This window comes from Puma concolor, chromosome E1, assembly GCF_028749965.1.
Source record: "Puma concolor isolate L17-30 chromosome E1, mPumCon1.1.hap2, whole genome shotgun sequence".
NCBI classification, from domain to species: Eukaryota; Metazoa; Chordata; class Mammalia; order Carnivora; family Felidae; genus Puma; species Puma concolor.
In genome coordinates this window covers 23251947-23274563 of record NC_141680.1, presented here as the reverse complement: position 1 = coordinate 23274563, position 22617 = coordinate 23251947, and the positions used below count along the sequence as shown (strand labels likewise).

Sequence of the window (22617 nt, the reverse complement as noted above, 5' to 3'; positions counted from 1 at the left end):
TCAGGTTCTAAGCAGAGGGTCCTGTGAGGAGGAGGTCCTAAAATGGCATGTCTGAGGAACAGAAAGTTAGCCAGCAAGAATGGGGACATGGAGAATAAAGGGGGGAGAGTGTAGCAAATGAAGTTAAAAGACAGGTCACAGAGTGAGATCCTATGGATTACCTTTAGCCTACAAGATGTTTTTGAGATTTCACTAAAAACAAAAACAACCTTGACTTGTAATTTCTCCAGATAATTAAAAAGACATGGCCATGCCAGCCCACTATTGGAGGACAGTTGATTTCGACATAGAGCAGTTATGCTCTCCTGCCCTTTCCACCGCCCTTTAGTGGGGCTTGTGGCCCGTCATTAGTTCATAGGCAGTAGACATTCGAATCGGCAAAGCTGAGCACCATTTGAGCTTAATAAGGGCCCGGACTGTTTCCCCCCCAAGTGTAACGGAAGCATGCAATGAAGGGTTTTAAGTGACAGTGACTCGACCTAAATTCAATTTTTTTTTAATGTTTATTTATTTTTGAGAGACAGAGAAAGACAGAGTGGGAGTGGGGGAGGGGCAGAGAGGGGAGACACAGAATCCAAAGCAGGCTCCAGGCTCTGAGCTGTCAGCACAGAGCCCCATGCCAGGCTCGAACCCACGGACCGTGAGATCATGACCTGAGCCGAAGTCGGACGTTTAACTGCTGAGCCACCCAGGCGCCCCATGCCAATTTCCTGTTAATGAAACATGCTATCTCCATTGAGATAATCTATTCCATGTTCATTAGAAAGTGGTTTTTCTTCTTATAAAAATTTTAGGTGAGTATATATACCTCCAGAAAAGGCCAGCATTGAGGGTGAAGGGTAGGTGGGGGCACTATTCATATTATGCCAAGACAAACAGGACTATGCTGGGCAAATCTTTTAAGTAAAAGCAACAGTACTTTAGCCATCTGTCTCCAGATGATCAATTGAATGACTTTAAAAATGTTTAAAAGGTGAGATGCCACTTGTCTCATGGCAAAATTAAACATCTGGAGTTAAAAGAAATCTCAAGTAAATCATTACTCTAATTACCTCAGTTTCAGAGAGGAAATTAAGGGGCACTAAATTATTAGCCTAAAATGAAGTTAGCATGGGAGAGGGTAAGACCAGTCCATCTTCCTTAACTTAGGATGGGTTTATTACGACATAACTCCATGGTAAGTCCCAATAAAGACATAAGTTGAAAATAACTGTAAGTGGAGGGGCGCCTGGGTGGCTTAGTCAGTTAAGTGTCCGACTTTGGCTCAGGTCATGATCTCATGGTTTGTGAGTTTGAGCCCCACTTTGGGCTCTGTGCTGACAGCTTGGAGCCTGGAGCCTACTTCTGATTCTGTCTCCCTCCCTCTTTGCCTCTCCCCCTCTCACGCTCGGCCTTTCTCTCTCTCAAAAATAAACATTAAAAAAAAAAGAAAAAGAAAATACTGTAAGTTGAAAATGGATTTAACACAGCCAACCTACTGAACATAGTTTAGCCTAGCCTATCTTAAATGTGATCTGAACACTTACATGGGCTTACAGTTGAGCAAAATCTAACACAAAGCCTATTTTATACTAAAGTGTTGAACATCCCATATAATTTATTGAATACTTCAAAGTGAAGGACAGAATAGTTGTAGGAGTACAGAATGGCTGTCAGAGTATTGGTTGTTTACACCCGTGATCATGTGGCTCACTGGTAGCTGTGGCTCACTGCTCATGCCCAGCATCACGACAGTATCATACTCCCTATCACTGGCCCAGGAGAAGATTCAAATCACAATTCAAAACAAATTTTTTTTTCTTTTCTTTTCTTTTCTTTACAGAGAGAGAGAGTGTGTGAGCAGGGCACAGGAAGAGAGAGGGAGAATTTTAAACAGGCTCCACATTCAGCACAGAGCCTGATGCAGGGCTCAATCCCACGACCCTGGGATTGTGATCTGAGCTGAAATCAAGAGTCGGATGCTCAGCTGAGCCACCCAGGTGGCCCACAGTTCACAATTTGAAGCAGTTTCTACAGAATGTGTATTGCTTTCCCACTCTTATGAAGTCAAAACTTCATGAAATACAACTTCATGTAGGTGGGGGACCAGACACTTTATTGCACTTCAATTTATAAATCCCTGTCATATGCATGCGTCATTTGACCTGTAAATGATATATCATCATTTGATGTAGGGTGTACTAAGGTTTAGAGATGTGACTTGCCCAAGATTACTAACCATTAAAATGTAGAGTGGGAACTTGAACCTCGGTCTTCTGTTCTCTTGCCAATTTCTCTGTTCTTTCTATTGTTCCATAGGAATCTAGTGAGTTACTACTAAAGGTTTTAGGCCTAAATTATTTTTTTTCTGGAATTCTCATTCCACAGCCTGTTTCCTTGTGTGTAGTCATTACTTTCATCATTATGTGAAATACAAATGTGAAAGCATTTGGAAAGTTGTAAGGCACTGGGCAAATTTACACTTGAAAGCTAATTAAATCAGCTTTTTTTCCCCCTCAACCCAGGGGAACTACAGTAAATTGGCAAGTGAATTGGTGAAGAGGATTACCTCTGTAGCATTTACAGTAACTCTGATATACTGTTGGCTAAATTAGGAGGTTCTCTAAAAAAGAGAACAGTGACTGGAAGAAATCTGTGGGACTAAGTCTTACAATTTGGGAACTTCAGTGGATTTACAGTCTAATGCTAGAACCTCTTTGACCCAGTTCAGAGAGGCATAAAGGAGCTCTCCAACGTGTGGAGGATCTGAAAGGATCCACTAACCCCTATAGCTATTTACATTGATCTCAAACCCAACAAGGATTCCCTTGATTTTGTTCAGGGCCCCACCACTCATTCTCTGGGATGCAGAGCATTGGGAGATTTTGAGAGCTTCTGTCCCTCTTGAACACCCAATGCTATTTACATGTGTAGTAACACATACCTAGCACTTTTTTTTTAATTAAAAAAATATTTTATTAGGTTTGAGAGAGAGAGAGAGAGAGAGGGAGAAAGAGAGAGCATGCGAGTGAGCACAAGCAGGGGAGGGGCAGAGAGAGAGGAAGACAGAATCTGAAGTAGGCTCCAGGTTCTGGGCTGTCAGCGCAGAGCCTGACTCTGGGCTGGAACCCACAAGCTGTGAGATCATGACCTGAGCCAATGTCAGACGCTTAACTGACTGAGCTACCCAGGCGCCCATATACCTAGCACTCTTTAACTGTGTTACAGTTAAGGCCTCAACAACCTCAAAGATACTCAATTGTTAACTTAGAGAAAGTTCCAACTCCTTAGAGCATGGCATTAAAGACCTTCCACAACAGTTCATAATCTAGCTTTCCAATCATAGCTTCCATTGTTGTCTGAAATGAACATTCTGCTCTATACTGGTCTGCTTGCTACCTCCTGTGCATGTTTTATTTTTCTACCTGCACACCTTTTTTTTTTCAACTTTTATTTTATTTATTTTTTGGGGGACAGAGAGAGACAGAGCATGAATGGGGGAGGGGCAGAGAGAGAGGGAGACACAGAATCTGAAACAGGCTCCAGGCTCTGAGCCATCAGGCCAGAGCCTGACGCGGGGCTCGAACTCACGGACCGCGAGATCGTGACCTGGCTGAAGTCGGCCGCTTAACCGACTGCGCCACCCAGGCGCCCCTCTACCTGCACACCTTTAAGTATGTACTGTCCTTTATTGTAGCCATCCATCACATATGGCTCACACTTGAAATGGAGCCAGTCCAAACTGAGATGTGCCAGGTTTCAGAAATGTAGAACCCCAATTGTAAACTATTTCATTCATGGTATTTAAATATTGACTATATATTGAAAAGTGAATGTTTTGGGTATAGTGTATAAAACAAAACACATTGATACTAATTTCACATTTTTTACTTTCATGTGGCTCCTAAGTAATGTAAAATATATATGTGGCTTACATCTTTTTATTTTTTAAAAGTTCTATTTATTTATTTAATTTCGAGAGAGACAGAGACAATGCGAGTGGGAAGGGGGGGGAGGGAGAGGGAGGGAGAGGGAGGGAGAGTGAGAGAGAGAGAGAGAAAGAGAATATCCCGATGTGGGGCGTGAATTCACAAAACCGTGAGATCGTGACCTGAGCCGAAACCGAGTCGGATGCTTAACCAACTGAGCCACCCAACCACCCCTATATTGTATTAAAACAAATTTTTTTTTATACATTTATTCATTTTTGAGAACAGAGAGAGACAGGCTGCGAGCAGGGGAGGGGCAGAGAGAGAGGGAGACACAGAATCTGAAACAGGCTCCAGGCTCTGAGCTGTCAGCACAGAGCCCAAGGTGGGGCTGGAACCCACAAACCGTGAGATCATGACCTGAGCTGAAGTCAGGCACTCAACCGACTGAGCCACCCAGGCGCCCCACTACACCGTATTTTTAAATGGACAGTGCTCTACTAAATCATCAGCCTAGCCTCTTAAGCCAACATAGAACAGGACCTTCTACTCAAGCCCACCTTAGTATTTCCTCATTCTAAAATAATAAAGTGATGGATGATAGAAAACTGTGAGTACCTGTGGTTTTATTCATTTAAGGCAGGCATGCCCTGTTATCAAATCGAAGTTGCTATTACCAGCTGACAGCTCAAGAAAACACTTTCTGGCAAAGACAGCAAAATAGTTAACATGTTCAGTAAGTGTTAGATTGCCTTTAGTCACCCACGCTAAAAAACCCCCAAATCCTTGAATTCCATCTTTATCCCTGTTTTTCTTCTATATCCAGTTACTAAAATGTTAGCCCTTCCTGTGAAGTTTTTCAATTTTATTCCTTTTCTCTCGTAACTAATCCGAGTCTTGCTCACCTTGCTTTTAAAATTCAGTTTCCAAGTAGTCTCCCAGCTTTTCTCCCCTATCCACATTTGTTCCATTTTAAAGTCTATTTTTTCTTTTTTTTAGAGAGCACAGAGTGAGCGTGTGAGCGGGGGGTGGGAGGGGGCGGGAGGGAGACAGAGAGGGAGGGGGAGAGGGAGGGAAGGAAATCCTAAGCAGGCTCCACACCATTAGCACCGAGCCCCACGTGGGGCTCAAACTCATACGAGCTGTGAGATTGTGACCTGAGCCGAAATCAAGAGCAGCTTAACCGACTGAGCCACCCAGGTGCCCCTCGTTCCATTTTATATATTGCAACAAAATCATCTTCCATAGTATTTTTTTGCAAATATAATTCTCTGCTCAAAAACTTCCACTTTTCCTACGTTGCCCAAAGGAAGATTCCTTCATCTAGCATTCAAGCCAGGCTTTTTCATTCCTTATCTTTTGGTACTATCCTCCATAAAACCTGGGCTTTAGAGCAACTAGACTGACTTTATGTAAAGCACTTAGAACCATGCCTGGTTTATACTGTAATAACTATATATCTTAGCTATTATTATTATTGCTGACTTTCATTTGAGTAAGCTGTATCCATTTCTACCTCTGGAACACTGCTAAATCCTTTTTCCTATTTGAACAGGTCTGTCTGCAATGGGAAAAGTAGTGATTTAAACAATCTGACTGGCACAAGCCAATTGTTAACTCCTTGAGAAAACAACTTCTCTTCCTGCAATAGATAGAAACTGTGAACAATAATTTTCTTTTCTTTTTTTTTTTTTTGAGAGAGAGAGAGAGAGAGAGAGAGAAAACGAGAACCAGTGGGGGGTGGGGTGCAGAGAGAGGACAGAGCATCTGGAGTGGGCTCTGTGCTGACAGCAGAGAGCTTGATGCTGGGCTTGAACTCACAAAACGCGAAATCATGATCGGAGCCAAAGTCAGATGCTTAACTGACTAAGCCACCCAGGTGCCCCTAAACCCTAATTTTCTACAAGATGCAATAACATTTAAGACTGGATGAGATATAAATAAAAGGTAGTATTTCTTGGGGTGCCTGGGTGGCTCAGTTGGTGGAGCATGCAATGCTTGATCTCAGGGTTGTGGGTTCAAGCCCCATGGTGGGTGTAGAGATTACTTAAGAAAAAGAACATCTTTAGAAAAAATAAAAAGCAGTACTTAAAAAACAGGCTGAAAAAATATGTGTTCTGGATTTAGGGCCAGATGGTTCTCCAACTTTGGTGTATATTAGAATAACCTGGGAAACTTTCAAAACTAATTCAAATGCCTGGGCCCCACTCCAGGTTTACTGAGTCTCTAGCAGTAGGCCTCAGGCACATGAATTTTTTAAAAGCTCCAAGGCGACTCATATGCACCTTTTCGAAAGCTTGGCGGATCATCTTCCTGTGCACCTACACCCAAGAATCATTGGTTTAAACAAGAGAAACTTTTGGGTTAAGGAGGCTGGTCATGTTTGGCATGTTTTCACCATGTTCTCCTGGCACATTTTTGAAACAGAAAATTCAGAGAACTGATTTGCCCTGATTTATGTGTTTGAGTAGTGTTCTTAAAATAAAAAACATCCTCCACCCTTGAGTTGATTTAGGGGATCAGAAAAGAAAAAAACCAAATACATCCCAAATACTACACTTGATTTTCACCTAAAGCCTTCTCTGCTAGCCCAACTTCTATTAATTTATAAATTTCAAAAGAGTTACTTAAGTAAATATATATTTAACTATGTACAATATTTACAGCTTACAGACTTAACTCAAAGTTATACACTTGAGTAAATGTGTAAAAAGTTGCCAATATAGTATGTAATACTGGAAAAATTTCAAAAACAACTTTACCTCAAAAATATTTTACACCAACTTTCCAAAGTGCTATCTTCACAGGTTCATTGTATCTTAACAACCCAGTTAGGCATGAAGTAACCAAGATCATATCCAGAGACAGCACTTTTGGTACCACTGCAGAGGGTGTAGAAATCTTGGGTCTTTGAAACCCTATAATAAAGCCCCTTTTACCCTCCAATCCTGAGACAACAAATCTTGTAGTTCTCCCTCATCATCGCTGTCAACATTCTCCTCTTCCTTTTTCTGCAGTTCTTTTATAGTCAGAACCTCTTTAAGCTTATTTTTAATTTCATCCTGGCGATTCCGAAGCTTTTCCACCCGACGGTAACATTCTATCTGCTCATCGATCTCCCCAATTTGCCGGTCCAACCGTCCCTCCTCATCCTCTTCAGCAACTATGGCTTCGGAAATGGTATTGACCTGTCTCATGGCCTTTTGAAATTCGTCCCACTCTTTGTCCATCTGATCCTTTGGGGCATCAACCTTTCGAACCCTAGCGTCTATTTCAGGGTCATCAAAAAAGCCTTCCGGTAATGCTTCCGCTGTGTTTTCTCTCCTTTCCACTACTTTTTCATGTATTTCTGCTTTCTCAATGGACCCTGAATGAGGAATTAAAGGGGCCTTGGGAGGATTTGTATCCGAGAAGCCGCTTGGCAGCATACTACTTGTTGCCTCCCTCGAGGAAGAAAGCGAGTGTTCCTTGCCCTGTGCATCGGGCGGCTGCTTGCCGGCGTCTCCCCTTTTCCCTTCTCCTCCCTCCTCCTCCTCCTCTTCTTCCTCATCTTCATAATCAGGGAGTAAACCGAGTCCTGAAACCTTAATGAGGGTCGCTCTAGTGGACTCCTTCCCTGCTTTGTCAAAGTTGGTGGACAAAGCGGATGTGGAGGGCTGTACCTGGGGCAGCGGGGAGGCCTTGGGTCTTTTGGCATCTTGACCGTCCGCCTCCGACGACTTCCTCTTGGCTGACTGAGGCACTGAGCTGGCGGACGGACCCTGGGTGGCTTCCTTCGCGCCTTTCAGCTCGGCCACTTTCTCCCGGTGCTGCTTTCCCAGGACGTGAGTCTGCCACAGGAGCTCGCTCTTCACCGGGGTGTTGCACAGGGCACAGCTCAGCTGCCCCAAACGGTTGTACTTCGCAAATGGAGATTCTATCCGTTTCCGGTTGGTGCTCAGACGCTGCTTCTCCTTCATCAAGCGCCGCAGTTCGTCCTGATTCACCACTCGCTTCCCCGCCGGAGTGCGAGCAGAGGCGGAGGACGCCATCTTGGCGCCCTGACCCAAGGTGATTCTGGCTTCCGTGCGGGCGAGGCCTGGTAACGTCACTTCCTGTGCTGGCGAGGATTGGCTGAGGGTACGCGAGCGCGGGCGGTGGCGCCGGGATTTCCCTCAGGATCCGCGCTAAGGCTGTTTTTGCCGGCCGGGTCGCACGCTCAACGGTGCTATGGCTGCGATCACGGCGGTGAACTCCAAGGCAGAGGTGGTGCGGGCCCGGTCGGCCTGGGCCGTCAACATATGCGCCGCCCGAGGGCTGCAAGATGTGCTACGTACCAACTTGGGGCCCAAGGGCACCATGAAAATGTGAGGCGGCGGTTGGGGAGCCGGCGGCTTGTTGGGTGTCGCTGCGCGCTCTAAGGCCGACGTTCCATGAAGGGCCTGGAGCGACGGGACGCACCTGTGGGCCTGGTTGTCCTCGTTCTCATTCTTGCCCTGAGGTCATCCCTGGCCTGGGGCGGGAGGAGCCCGAGGAAAGGGCCCCCGATGAAGCTGTGACACCCACCCCCCACCCCCTACCCCCCGCCCACGTTAACGCTCTTGTGCAGTTGGAAAGTCGTTTCATCTGGTGTCTCTTTAGAAACATAAGCGGTTTAACTCCCCTGCTCTTTGAGACTATATGCCCTTAGGTTGGTTTGTGTTTGGCAGTGTGTTGTAGCGTTAAGGGCACACAGGCCTTGCGGTTGCAAATCCAAGTTCCCCTTCCAGCGTGCGTCCTTAGGCAACTTAACTTGAACGCTTCGTGCCATCAGCATGCATTTACATAGTATCACAAGTTTCTTTGGAAGAGTGAGGAAAAAAGAGCAAAAAATTTGTAAGGGGGAAAGATGCATTCTAAGAGGAATGAGCAAAATTAATATTAACGGTAAAAGAGAATGTGTACTAATTGGATGTTGGGAACACAGATGGTGAAGGTATCATATATGTTATTGATCATATATATCGCAAATATAATAATACTGAGGAAAGGGACTAATTACTGATGGTGGTAGGGAGAAGGAAAAACCTCCCGAAAACAGATTTTTGATCAGAGTCTTGAAAATTAAGTTAGAGTTCACCAGTTGGAGAAGGGAGTAAAGGCCTCCTGGTGAGTTAAGGAATGAGAAAGTCCAGTGATGTAAATCCAACAGAAGTGAAAACAAGCATGACGTATTAAAGGAACCATAGTATTTTCCCACCAGATCTCATTTGGTAGATGCCAGGAAAAGTGGACATAAACCAGTTTGGGAAGGGTGAACTAGGTCATTGCCAAATAGTCTGGACTTTACCTTGAAGGTGATGGAGAACATAAAATTCATTGAAAGATTTTTTTCCCCCATGTTTGTAAGAATCATTGAAAGATTTTTCAACGTTTTTTTTATTTATTTTTGGGACAGAGACAGACCACGAACGGGGGAGGGGCAGAGAGAGAGGGAGACACAGAATCGGAAACAGGCTCCAGGCTCTGAGCCATCAGCCCAGAGCCTGACGTGGGGCTCGAACTCACGGACCACGAGATCGTGACCTGGCTGAAGTCGGACGCTCAACCGACTGCGCCACCCAGGCGCCCCTCATTGAAGGATTTTTGATCAGAGAACTGACTGAGTCACATTGCCTTTTAGAAAGATAAATGTAGTGTGGAGGGTAGATTCAAATTCAGAGATATTAGGATGCTGCTTAAGTAGTCCAGGCTAGAGATGTTGACAGTTGAACATGGAGAGGAGGGAGTAGATTCAAGAAATACTTAGGTTGTACAATTGACAGAACTTGATGATCTAATAAATGTGAGGGATGAGGGAAGAAAGTAAGTTGAGTGAATGAATGGTAACATTTCACACACACACACACAAAACCTACAGCAAATTTACAAATTTGTGGTTTGTAGACTTACAAATACTCTTCTTAGACCAAACTGCCATTCATAACTCATCAATTTCTGTTACCCTTAAACTTGTAAATGCTCCATTTGGAATGAAATGGCTATAGCAGTCCACATGGGGAGAAGTGATTCTGTAGGCTGTACATGGTGGTGGTTACCATGGAATCTCCCTATGGCACATAGATGTTTTGAAGCCCAGTTCCTGATATCAAGGATCATAGACTGGGAAGAACTGAGAATATCTTGCTTGACCCTTGCCATCTGAGGTTTAATAACATCACTGTTTTCTGAACAGGCTTATTTCTGGTGCAGGTGACATCAAACTCACCAAAGATGGCAACGTACTGCTCCATGAGATGGTGAGCTGATGCTACTGACTCTAAGAAACCTTAATAAGCCTAGAACATAGTACAAATTGTATATCCTTAAAAAAATTTTTTTTTAATGTTTATTTTTGAGAGACAGAGAGAGACAGAGCACGAGTTGGGGAGGGGCAGAGAGAGAGGGAGACATAGAATCTGAAGCAGACTCCAGGCTCCCAGCTGTCAGCCCAGAGCCTGACACAGGGCTCAAACCCATGAGATGTGAGATCATGACCTTAGCCGAAGTCAGACGCCCAACTGATCAAGCCACCCAGGTGCCCCACAAATTGTATATCCTTAAACCAAGGCTGTCAGCTTGCTCATACTGCAGTCATGAGTTATACTTGCTGGGTTAAACCTTAATAAAATATATTTTTGGTTGTTTTCAAATCTTCATACAGACCAAGTAATAGCTTAGAGATACTTCCAAAATAGTTCCATCTTTTAAAGGCACTGTGTTATGTTCTTTGTAATCATGAAAATATAAAAAATCCTTTGCAATTTTAGTAAATATATTCATCTTAGAGATTGAAGGATTTAATGTTATTTTGGAAATGTCATTGCATTCTAAAGCAAAGACTCTTCTAAGATGTTCAAACCTCATTAGTTCTCAATTTAAAAATTTTGGGTATTGACATTTATTAAGTATTGATACTACAGAATTTGTGAACGTGTAGAGTGAGGCTTATTTCATTTCTTAATTTTACTAGTGGCCCTTAGGTTATCTTGTTTGCATTGGACTGTTTTTTTTTTTTTTTCAATCTCGTTCTTTTAATCTGTTGCTTGCTTTTTCCAGCAAATTCAACACCCAACAGCTTCCTTGATAGCAAAAGTAGCAACAGCCCAGGATGACATTACAGGAGATGGTACTACTTCCAACGTTCTAATTATTGGAGAGTTACTAAAACAAGCTGATCTTTACATATCTGAGGTATTAGCATATTACAGAATTCACATTCATGTAGTACTTCACTGTTTTAAATGTTTGTTTATTTTTGAATCGGGGGGGGAGGGGCAGAAAAGGGGGGATAGACAGAGGCTTTGTCGCCAGACTCGAACCCACGAACTGTGAGATCACGACCTGAGCTGAAGTTGGATGCTTAGCCGACTGAGCCACCCAGGTGGAAATTGTTGTTTTCATTCGTACAATGGTTTAATTTTAGAGGGCAAAAGTTAATTTTTATCAAGATACTTAAAAAAATTTTTTTTGATGTTTATTTTTAAAATTTAATTTTATTTTTTAAATTTACACCCAAATTAGTTAGCATATAGTGCAACAGTGATTTCAGGAGTAGATTCCTTAATACCTCTTACCCATTTAGCCCATCCCCCCTCCCACACCCCCTCTAGCAACCCTCTGTTTGTTCTCCGTATTGAAGTCTCTTATGTTTTGTCCCCCTCCCTGTTTTTATATTATTTTTGTTTCCCTTCTCTTGTGTTCATCTGTTCTGTGTCTCAAAGTCCTCATATAAGTGAAGTCATATGATATTTGTCTTTCTCTGACTAATTTCACTTAGCATAATACCCTCTAGTTCCATCCACGTAGTTGCAAATGGCAAGATTTCATTCTTTTTGCCGAGTAATACTCCATTGTATATATATACCACATCTTCTTTATCCATTCATCCATTGATGGACAGTTGGACTCTTTCCCTACTTTGGCTATTGTTGATAGTGCCGCTATATACATTGGGGTGCATGTGCCCCTTCAAAACAGCATGCCTGTATCCCTTGGATAAATACCTAGTAGTGCAGTTGCTGGGTTGTAGGGTAGTTCTATTTTTAATTTTTTGAGGAACCTCCATACTGTTTTCCAGAGTGGTTGCCCAAGTTTGCATTTCCACCAGCAGTGCCCAAGAGATCGTCTTCTCTCCGCATCCTCGCCAACATCTGTTGTTGCCTGAGTTGTTAATGTTAGCTATTCTGACTGGTGTGAGGTGATGTCTCATTGTGGTTTCGATTCCTATTTCCCTGATGATGAGTGATGTTGAGCATTTTTTCATGTGTCGGTTGGCCATCTGGATGTCTTCTTTGGAGAAGTGTCTATTCATGTCTTTTGCCCATTTCATCACTGGATTATTTGTTTTCTGAGTGTTGAGTTTGATAAGTTCTCTATAGATTTTGGATACTAACCCTTTATCTGATTTGTCATTTGCAGATATCTTCTCCCATTCTGTCTGTTGCCTTTTAGTTTTGCTGATTGTTTCCTACCCTGTGCAGAAGGTTTTTTTTTATCTTGATGAGGTCCCAATAGTTCATTTTTGCTTTTGTTTCCCTTGCCTCTGGAGACGTGTTGAGTAAGAAGTTGCTGCGGCCAAGATCAAAGAGGTTTTTGCCTGCTTTCTCTTCCAGGAATTTGATGGCTTTCTGTCTTATATTTAGGTCTTTCATCCATTTTGAGTTTATTTTTGTGTATGGTGTAAGAAAGTGGTCCAGGTTCATTCTTCTGCATGTCACTGTCCAGTTTTCCCAGCATCACTTGCTGAAGAGACTGTCTTTATTCCACTGGATATTATTTTCTATTTGTCAAAGATTAGTTGGTCATACGTTTGTGGGTCCATTTCTGGGTTCTCCATTCTGTTCCATTGATCTGAGTGTTTTTGTGCCAATTTTTATCAAGATACTTTAGTACAATTGTAAATTTTCTTTTTTTAATGTTTATTTATTTTTGAGAGAGACAGAGACAGAATGAGAGTGGGTTGGGGCAGAGAGAAAGAGGGAGACACAGAATCTGAAGCAGTCTCCAGGCTCTGAGCTGTCAGCACGGAGCCTGACGTGGGGCTTGAACTCACGAGCCGTGAGATCATGACTTGACCTGAAGCCGGACGCTCAACCGACTAAGCCACCCAGGCACCCCAGTTTTAGTACAATTGTAAATGGAAGTAATAATGAACTCTTTTTTTTTTTTGCCAAAATAATTCCTTTCATTGGAATGATATCCCTTTTTAAAAAATGAGGGGCGCCTGGGTGGCGCAGTCGGTTAAGCGTCCGACTTCAGCCAGGTCACGATCTCGCGGTCTGTGAGTTCGAGCCCCGCGTCAGGCTCTGGGCTGATGGCTCAGAGCCTGGAGCCTGTTTCCGATTCTGTGTCTCCCTCTCTCTCTGCCCCTCCCCCGTTCATGCTCTGTCTCTCTCTGTCCCAAATAAATAAATAAACGTTGAAAAAAAAAATTAAAAAAAAAAAAGAAATATTTAAGGTATATAAGAAGGTAAAAAATTAGCCATATACCCATGAATAATGACCTAAAAAAGAAAACATCACTGATGAAGTCTAAACCAAATTATGCACCTTTTAAAAAATAACTGGGGGGGCGCCTGGGTGGCGCAGTCGGTTAAGCGTCCGACTTCAGCCAGGTCACGATCTCGCGGTCCGTGAGTTCGAGCCCCGCGTCAGGCTCTGGGCGGATGGCTCAGAGCCTGGAGCCTGTTTCCGATTCTGTGTCTCCCTCTCTCTCTGCCCCTCCCCCGTTCATGCTCTGTCTCTCTCTGTCCCAAAAATAAATAAACGTGGAAAAAAAAAAATTAAAAAAAAAAATAAAAAAAAATAAAAAATAACTGGGGAAAAATAATTGAAGGTTTCACACTGTGAATTTACCTACCTTTCTATTTTATTTTCCTTATAAACCATCTACTCTAGCCAGACTCCTCCAGTCTACTCACTAGCCTCTGAAATCACTACACACATTTCTATGTCACTGCCTTTGTTCAATCTGTATCCTTTTCTTGGCATTATTTATCTGTCTAATCTAATTAAGTATTTGGGTTTTTTCCTTTCTTTCAAGAACCATTTCAGCAAAGCATTACCTGGTCCAAGTGCTAAGATTAGTACTTCTTTGCATTTCATTTAGTATTGGAAATTGTCTAACAATTCAGTACCTGCAACGTACCTCATTTAGGATGCCTTTGGCTGTAAGCAGTAGAAACTTAACTGAAAGTCACTTAAACAGTAAGTTATCTCCCATTACAGAACATCCAAGTTTGGTTGATTGAAAATGTCTATTAGTCATCAAGTACCCTGGTCCTTTCTGTGTCTTAGTTCTTCCATTTATAGTGCTGTTTCATGATAAAGCTTATTTCTGTCCTGATTATAAGACTGTCAGAGAAAAGTAGGACTACTTGCTTCCTTTAATAACACTCAGCAGGAGAGGGAGGATAAAACTATTTGCCCAATTATGGAGTTTAACTCCTTCCTTTATAATATAATTGGGCCAACTTTGATCGGTGTCCATCCCAAATCAATAACAGGTTTTAGGGGAATTGACTTAATCCAATCAGGATCCACCCCTTGAGTTAGCTAGAGAGGGTAGCTTCCTCTGAAGACCTGAGAAAGAGATACCTAAACAAGATTAGGGTTTGGTTAGGGAAAAAAAAGTTTGGGAAGGGGGAGATGCTGACGGGCGTTGACATAATTGTGAAACTGTGGCAGTATAGTGATAAACCTAAGTACCAGATGTGATAGAAACACTGAGGAAGGAGTGATAGCCTAAACTTGCCCGAATTAGGAAGCACTCTTTGGAGGAAGTAAAACCTGGGTTAAATCTTTAGAATGAGAGGCAGTGAACCAGTGGAAAGAGTGAGGAGCAAGGAGAAAGACATTCCAGGCAGAAGGAACAAAATTAACAGAGGCAAAATTAACAGAGAAGAGAAGCAGCATGGTATGTGTGTAAAGCTGCAAGCATTTTGGTGTTGGCCAGACTTTAAAGTGCTGTGGGATGGCAATGAAAGGCAGGAGAAGTAGGTGGAAGCTGGATTACAGAGGGCATGTGGTATACTAACCACGAAGAATGTTCGTGTTAACATATTAATGACTGATCTGGTCAGACTGGCATTTTAAATATTCGAGGGACAGCTTTAAGGGAGTCAAGACTAGAGGATCATAGTCCGGGTGAGAAATTGTGAGATCCGAGACTGAGGAAGTGTTTTGAAAATGTTTAATAACATCCAGGGTCTGGAGTCAGGCTTTGTAGGTTTAAATCCTGGCTCTACCACTTAATATCCTGGTGATCTAAAGCAAGTTACCTTATTATGAACCTCAATTTCCTCATCTGTGAAACAGAAATAATACCCACTTTGTAGTGTTGAGAGGATTGAATGAAATAAGCCTTTTAGATTAGAACCTGGCACAAATCCTTAAGAAATGTTAACTTTAAAAAATTATTGTAGGACTGATGTAGAGGAATGGAGGAAGGGAATAAATTAGACCCAGTTCCAGCTTTCAATAAGTTTATATATTTTTCCTGAAAAGACAATTAAAAAAATTATTTTGTTGGGGTGCCTAGGTGGCTCGGTCGGTTGAGCGTCCGACTTCGGCTCAGGTCATGATCTCACGGTCTGTGGGTTCGAGCCCCGCGTCGGGCTCTGTGCTGACTGCTCAGAGCCTGGAGCCTGTTTCAGATTCTGTGTCTCCCTCTCTCTGTGACCCTCCCCTGTTCATGTTCTGTCTCTCTCTGTCTCAAAAATAAATTAAAAAAAGTTAAAAAAATTTTTTTAAATAAAAAAAAATTATTTTGTTATAATATCAAGCCTATAGAAATGTTTCAGGAATATTCCAAAGAATAACATTTCTCTCTTTCTCAGATATAAACGTATATATGGTGCATGCATATATGTATGTATGTACATATTTTTTTTGAATGGTGTAAGTTGCAGACATGATCATCTAAATATTTCAGTGTATGTTTCTTAAAAATTTTTTTTAAAAAATTTTATTTATTTTGAGAGACAGAGAGGGAGAGAGAGAATCCAAGCAGGCTCCAGTGCTGTCTGTGCAGAGCCTGATGTGGGTCTGGATCTCACAAACTGTGAGATCATGACCTAAGCCGAAATCAAGAGTTGGACACTTAACTGACTGAGCCACCCAGGCGCCCCTCGGTGTATATTTCTTAAAACCACGATATTCTCTTATGTAATCACAGAATAGTGATCAAAACCAGGAAATTAATATTAACATTGATACATTGATACAGTAGTATAATCTATAGATTTTATTCCTATTTTATCATTTGTCCCAACAGTGTCCTTTATAGCAGAAGAAAATCTACGTTCATGCATTACATTCAGTTGTCCTATCCTTATAGTCTTCTTTATTTTTTAATTTTTAACATTTTCTCAAAAAATTTTTTTAATGTTTATCTGTTTTTGAGAGAGAGAGAGAGAGAGAGAGCACGGATGCTGGGGAGGGGCCAAGAGAGAGGGAGACACAGAATCTGAAGCAGGCTCCAGGCTTCATTTATTTAGGGGCTCCTGGTGGCTTAGCTGGTTGAGCGTCTGACTTCAGTTCAGGTCATGATCTTGTGGTTTGTGAGTTCAAGCCTCACACCAGGCATGCTGCTGTCAGCCTATCAGTGCAGAGTCCACTTTGGATCCTCTGTCCCCCCTCTCTGTCCCTCCCCTCTTGCGCTCTCCCAAAATAAATATATCTAAAAAAAAGTCAGATGCTTAACTGACTGAGCCACCCACGTGCCCTCCTTTAGTCTCTTTTAAACTGGAATTATCCTGAGCTGTCTTTTGTGTTTTATGACATTGCTACTTTTAGAGTACAGCCAATTATTTTGTACAAAGTCCTCAATTTGGATTTGACTATCACAATTAGACTCAGGTAATAAACTTCTGGCATGAAATACCATAGACGTGTGGTAGTGTTCTTAATGCATTGTATCAGGAGGCACATGATGTCTATTTGTCCCATTGCTGTGATGTTAACATTTGGTGAAGGTGGTGTTTGTCTGTACTTTCCTCCAAATCAGCGTTGGTTCTTTTCCTCTGCATTAAAGGAGTCTTTTCTTTTGTGCCCATTCGGAAGGGTACCACATGACAGTGTGTCATAATTTTTGAAAATAAAAAGGAGTTTTGTAGTGTTTTGTCCTGGACATAAATTTTTTTCTGTAAGTTTGAGGTTGTTTTAAATATGAAGCACTGAAAAATTACTTTCATAAGTTATGTACATGCATTTGTCTTGAGTGCCATTGATGTGGGTAATATTACTTTCTTTGAACATACCTATTAACAGGAGAAGATGGTTACTTTTACTTTGGATGACTTACTTTATGATTTTTAGTTTTATGTTGATGTGACAGGGCCTGCACCCTAGAATAATAGCTGAAGGATTTGAAGCTGCGAAGATAAAAGCACTTGAAGTTCTGGAAAAGGTTAAAATTAACAAAGAGATGAAAAGAGAAGTCCTCTTAGATGTGGCTAGAACATCTCTACAAACTAAAGTTCCTGCTGAATTGGCTGATGTGTTAACAGAGGTTTGTGATTAAACTTTTGCATTCAGAACAAATATAGACTAATGCATGATGATATTTTTATTTTTCCTATAAGAATCAACTATCGTATGTGGTTCTTTTGAACATGAAATAAAATACAGAAGGCAAACATTTATTCACTTAGTTATAGTCTATACTTGATTGGTCAGAACAGTATGTGTAATTTTTCAAAAGTGTCATATTAAACCTTCTTTTAAGTTAACATGAAAGTTAATGAAAGGGGCCTGGCTGCCTTCTTAAACCTTCTTTTTTTTTATTTTTTTAATTTTTTTTTATTTATTTTTTCAACGTTTATTTATTTTTGGGACCGAGAGAGACAGAGCATGAACGGCGGAGGGGCAGAGAGAGAGGGAGACACAGAATCGGAAACAGGCTCCAGGCTCTGAGCCATCAGCCCAGAGCCTGACGCAGGGCTCGAACTCACGGACCGCGAGATTGTGACCTGGCTGAAGTCGGACGCTCAACCGACTGCGCCACCCAGGCGCCCCTTAAACCTTCTTTTTATTTTTATATTAAATATAATTTATTGTCAAATTGGTTTCCATACAACACCCAGTGCTCATCCCAACAGGTGCCCTCCTCAATGCCCATCATCCACTTTCCCCTCTCCCCCATCCCCCATCAACCCTCAGTTTGTTCTCAGTATTTAAGAGCTTCTTATATTAAACTTTCTTTTAAGTTAACATGAAGGGAGCTTGGCTGCCTGTGGATCAACCCTTGTGGATGTCATTGGGGTGAGGTGCTGGTCTCTTAAAACCTAGAGGTCAATATTTATTATGTGAGGTGACACATAGGTTGTTAAGGTTACCACTTTAATGAAGCGTGATTGATCTGACAGATAATCTTCACATCTGGGAAATGCGTATTTGTTTTGTTTACTTCTAAAGGTAAAATGTATGTAATTTAAGGAGTAGATTGGGTATTTTGGGAAGGCTTTTATCAGGTGGCTATAGTTTGATATCATCATTGTTCCTCAGCTTTGTATTTTCTGCAACTTGAATATATTGGTTTATCAGGAATGATGAATTCATAACCAAAATCACAAAGCATTGATATATAAATCAGAATGCTGTCTTGCTAATTTACTCTGAGAAATATAAATGACAAATGGACTAGAACACCTGATTTGTTTCTGGTCAATTCCGCTTACCAATAGGAAAACCTACTTTGCAAATCAGATTAAGATCAGACAATTTCTTGCTCAGCAGAGTTCAAATAAAGACTACAGTATTTTCTCCTGTTGGAGTACTTATATCAAGTGATCCAGAATCTTCATGTTATCTGGTTAGTGCGCCCATTCTCTTTTGGAGTTGTAGAAACACTGATACTCTCATTATCCTGTGGTCTTTGTCATTATTCCCTGTTAGGTTCCAAAACCAAGTATCATGTTATCTCAGGTAAACTAAGGTATAGTTTTTTGCTTTATTTATATTTTAGGGTGGTTATATTGTAATACTTAATTTATGTAATTTCATATTACTTTCTTTAAAAAACATTTTTTTTTTAGCATTTATTTAGTTTTGAGAGACAGAGCATGAATGGGGGAGGGGCAGAGAGAGAGAGGGACATACAGAATCCAAAGCAGGCTTCAGGCTCTGAGCTGTCAGCACAGAGCCCGATGCAGGGCTGGAACCCACGAACCGTGTGATCATGACCTGAGCTGAAGTCGGACATTTAACCGACTGAACCACCCAAGCTTTCTGAGCTAAGCAATAGGATATATTATTGTACCATGCTATATATCCCTGGGGCTATGTGGCAGAATAAATAGCACATGTCTTTCTGGAGTATCAATTTCACGCTGCAATTTTGGGGAAAAGCATTACTTTCACATTAAAACAAATGTATATCATGGCATGACGTAGAAGCTTTTCATGATAAAACACAAAATTTAAGACACTTCGTGTTAGTGTAACCAGAAAATTTTAGCTTTTACCTCAGATTACATTTCCTTCTTTTCCATTAAATATGTCTTTTGGTGGAAAAGTTTGAGTAGTGTTGGTAGTAGAGCAGTGGCTTGGCAGTTAAAGAAAACGGAATTCTAGGCCTGGCTCTGCTTTTAGACCTTGTGTTAAGTCTGTAAATTCTTAAAAGTTTCAGAGTTTACTTTACTTAACTGTAAAATGAAGGCTTTGGGCCTGATGATCTCTGAAGTTCCTTCAGGGTCTAAAGTACCCACTGGCATTGATTATTACTAATGTCCATGACAGAGTGGCCTTTGTGGCCTTGCCCTATATTTTGGGGCCTGAAGCCCTTTATCTGTTTAGTCTGATGATTACTTGGGCCAGTGATTTCTTTTAATAGACCAGTAATTTACTGTTCTCATTCACTTCTCTTTCAGGCTGTGGTGGATTCTGTTTTGGCTATTAGAAGACCGGGTTATCCTATTGATCTCTTCATGATAGAAATCATGGAGATGAAGCATAAATCAGAAACAGATACAAAGTAAATTACATACACTTTTTTTTTTAAGGTTTTATTTTTAAGTAATCTCTACACCAACATGGGGCTTGAACTTACAACCCCAAGATCAAAGTTGTATGCTCCTGTGACTGAGCCAGCCAGGTGCCCCTAAATTACATAAACTTTGACAATACATGGATTCTAGAATATTTGGTGTAGTTCAGATACTTTTTTTTCATTAATATCATTAGTTACTTTAATTCAATATCAGTCTATTTTTAAAATTTTTTTTTTCAACGTTTTTATTTATTTTTGGGACAGAGAGAGACAGAGCATGAACGGGGGAGGGACAGAGAGAGAGGGAGACACAGAATCGGAAACAGGCTCCAGGCTCTGAGCCATCAGCCCAGAGCCCGACGCGGGGCTCGAACTCACAGACCGCGAGATCGTGACCTGGCTGAAGTCGGACGCTTAACCGACTGCGCCACCCAGGCGCCCCTCAGTCTATTTTTTAAAAAATGTTTATTTTTGAGAGAGAGCACAGGCGGGGGAGGAGCGGAGAGGGAGGGGAACAGAGGATCCGAAGCGGGCTCTGCACTGACAACAGTGAGCCCAATGTGGGGCTTGAACTCATGAACCATGAGATCATGACTTGAGCCGACGTTGGACACTCGACTGACTGAGCCACTCAGGCGCCCCTCAACATCAGTCTGTTAATTCAACATATATTAAGTGAATACTTACCCTGAGGCAGTCATTGTTTTGGGTGCTAGGAATGAAGAGTAATACAAAACAGAATTTCTTTCTCTAAGAAGATTATGTTTTTAGTTGTGGGAGATAATAAATACATAAGTGATAATAAATGCTGGGAAGAAACTAGAGTGACTGAGAGCATGTGTGTGATTTTGGAGTGCTCAGGGAAGATCCTTGTGATTGGAAACTAAACTCAAGAGCTAAGGAGGTGTCTGAAGAAATAAGGGAGTTAGCCATGTGTATATTTGGATGAAGAGTTCTAAGTCAAAGGAATGACGGTTGAAAAGGCCCAAAGGCACCAGTGTGCTGGGGTGTCCCAGTGTGCCTGGAGCACAGTAAGTAAGAGGAAAAAAGAGTAGGATTTGAAGTTGGAGAGGAAAGACAGGTCAGACAATTGACATGGTCTGGGTAAGTATGTACTCAGAATATGTAGCATGTTGTTGATTTTGGACTTAATGAATTTTAAACTTTCTTTTATGGAAAATTCTAAACATATATAAAAGCAGAAAGAATAGAATAGTGAACTCTCACATACCTGTCACTCATGTTTATCAATTTTCAATCTGTGGCCCATTTTATTTTTCCTTTTATTTCCCCTTATAAACTCCTCTTTCTCTTCCTCATCCCAAACCTGGATTATTTTGAAGCCAATCCAAATGTCATATTTCATTTGAAAATACTTTATTTTAATATATGTGTGTGTTTGTGGATCTCTTTATTTACTTATTTCTTGAAGTTTTATTTGGTTTTTCTTAGATTGGCCATTGCACTTTTTATGGTGTCTTATTCCCTGCAGATCTTTCCAAGCCTGCCTTTTATTATTAAAAATTTTTTTAAAAATGTTTATTTATTTTTGAGAGAGAGAAAGTGTACGAGCAGGGGAGGGGCAGAGAAAGAGGGAGACACAGAATCTGAAGCAGGCTCCAGGCTCTGAGCGGTCAGCACAGAGCCCAGCGTTGGGCTCGAACGCACAAACTGTGAGATCATGCCCTGAGCCAAAGTTGGACACTTAACTGACTGAGCCACCCAGGCGCCCCTGTGTTTTGTTTCTATATGTGCCATTCATCATGTTTGAAAAAGGTATTTGTAGAAATTATTTGACACCTAGGATGAAGGTGCATTTCTGCACAGAGGATTTGAATTTGCTGTTGCAAGGAGCCTGGGGAATACTTTAAATTAAATCCACAGCTTGAGGGTTCTGTTTTTGTTTGTTTTTAATATCTAGTTGTGTTTAAAAAAATTTTTTTAATATTTATTTTTGAGAGAGGCAGACTGCAAGCAGGGGGAGGGGCAGAGAGAGAAGAAGACACAGAATCAGAAGCAGTCTCCAGGCTCTGAGCGTCTCCAGGCTCTGTCAGCACAGAGCCCGATGCAGGTCTTGAACCCATGAACTGTGAGATCATGACCTAAGCCGAAGTCAGTCACTTAACCGACTGAGCCACCCAGGCGCCCCTAGTTTTGTTTTTTTAAATGTTTGTTTATTGAGAGAGAGAGAGAGAGAGAGGAAGCGTATGATCAGGCAAGGGGCAGAGAGGGGGAGAGAGAGAATCTGAAGCAGGCTCCTCGCTGTCAGCACAGAGCCCCACACAGGGCTTGATCTCATGAACCATGAGATCATGACCTGAGCCAAAACCAAGAGTCAGACGCTTAACTGAGTGAGCCACCCAGGCATCCCAAATATCCAGTTGGTAGTTCTAACTACTGATTCATATGAGGACTGCTTGCTTCTAGTTCATCCTTCTGGTTTATGCCCTGAGTATGTAGCCCTTTGGTGTTCCTACTTAAAGTGAAGAGTGTCTCCTATTAGACCCTCTACCTTCGATGAGCCCTGAGCTTTTCATTCTGTCCCCCTCTCATAGTGAGGTTGTTGAAACCCAAGTTCAGATTGATCTGAATTGTCAAGTGACTTTAGGATAAGAGTACTTGCAGTTCTTTCCTTATCCTTTGGAGTTCATGTTTTCTTTACTATTTTAAAGCTCTCCAGTGTTTTTAAGCGTTTAATTTTTTTAATGTTTATTTATTTTT

General features: G+C 41.6%; 2 protein-coding genes across 4 annotated transcripts in view; one reads left to right on the top strand and one right to left on the bottom strand.

Annotated features, from left to right (window-relative positions):
* Positions 1 to 22617, top strand: part of CCT6B (chaperonin containing TCP1 subunit 6B) — a 46360-nt gene that overhangs the window by 6138 nt on the left and 17605 nt on the right. The window contains exons 1-5 of one of the 3 annotated variants that reach the window (XM_086686626.1): positions 8034 to 8254; positions 10102 to 10165; positions 10965 to 11099; positions 17245 to 17418; positions 19778 to 19881. In XM_086686626.1, coding sequence (XP_086542752.1) covers positions 8118 to 8254; positions 10102 to 10165; positions 10965 to 11099; positions 17245 to 17418; positions 19778 to 19881 — 614 coding nt within the window. In that variant the 5' untranslated portion in view covers positions 8034 to 8117. Of the gene's footprint in view, positions 1 to 8033; positions 8255 to 10101; positions 10166 to 10964; positions 11100 to 17244; positions 17419 to 19777; positions 19882 to 22617 lie in introns of those variants that run through there. The other 2 variants (XM_086686625.1, XM_086686627.1) reach the window with 2 other exon arrangements.
* ZNF830 (zinc finger protein 830) lies at positions 6532 to 7963 on the bottom strand. Its single transcript, XM_025917597.2, has one exon. It carries the CDS (start codon positions 7937 to 7939, stop codon positions 6827 to 6829), a length of 1113 nt encoding a protein of 370 aa, XP_025773382.1. The 5' UTR covers positions 7940 to 7963; the 3' UTR covers positions 6532 to 6826.

Coding starts and splice junctions, on each gene's coding strand:
- ZNF830 (XM_025917597.2), bottom strand. CDS start 7,939: ATGGCGTCCTCCGCCTCTGCTCGCACTCCGGCGGGGAAGCGAGTGGTG.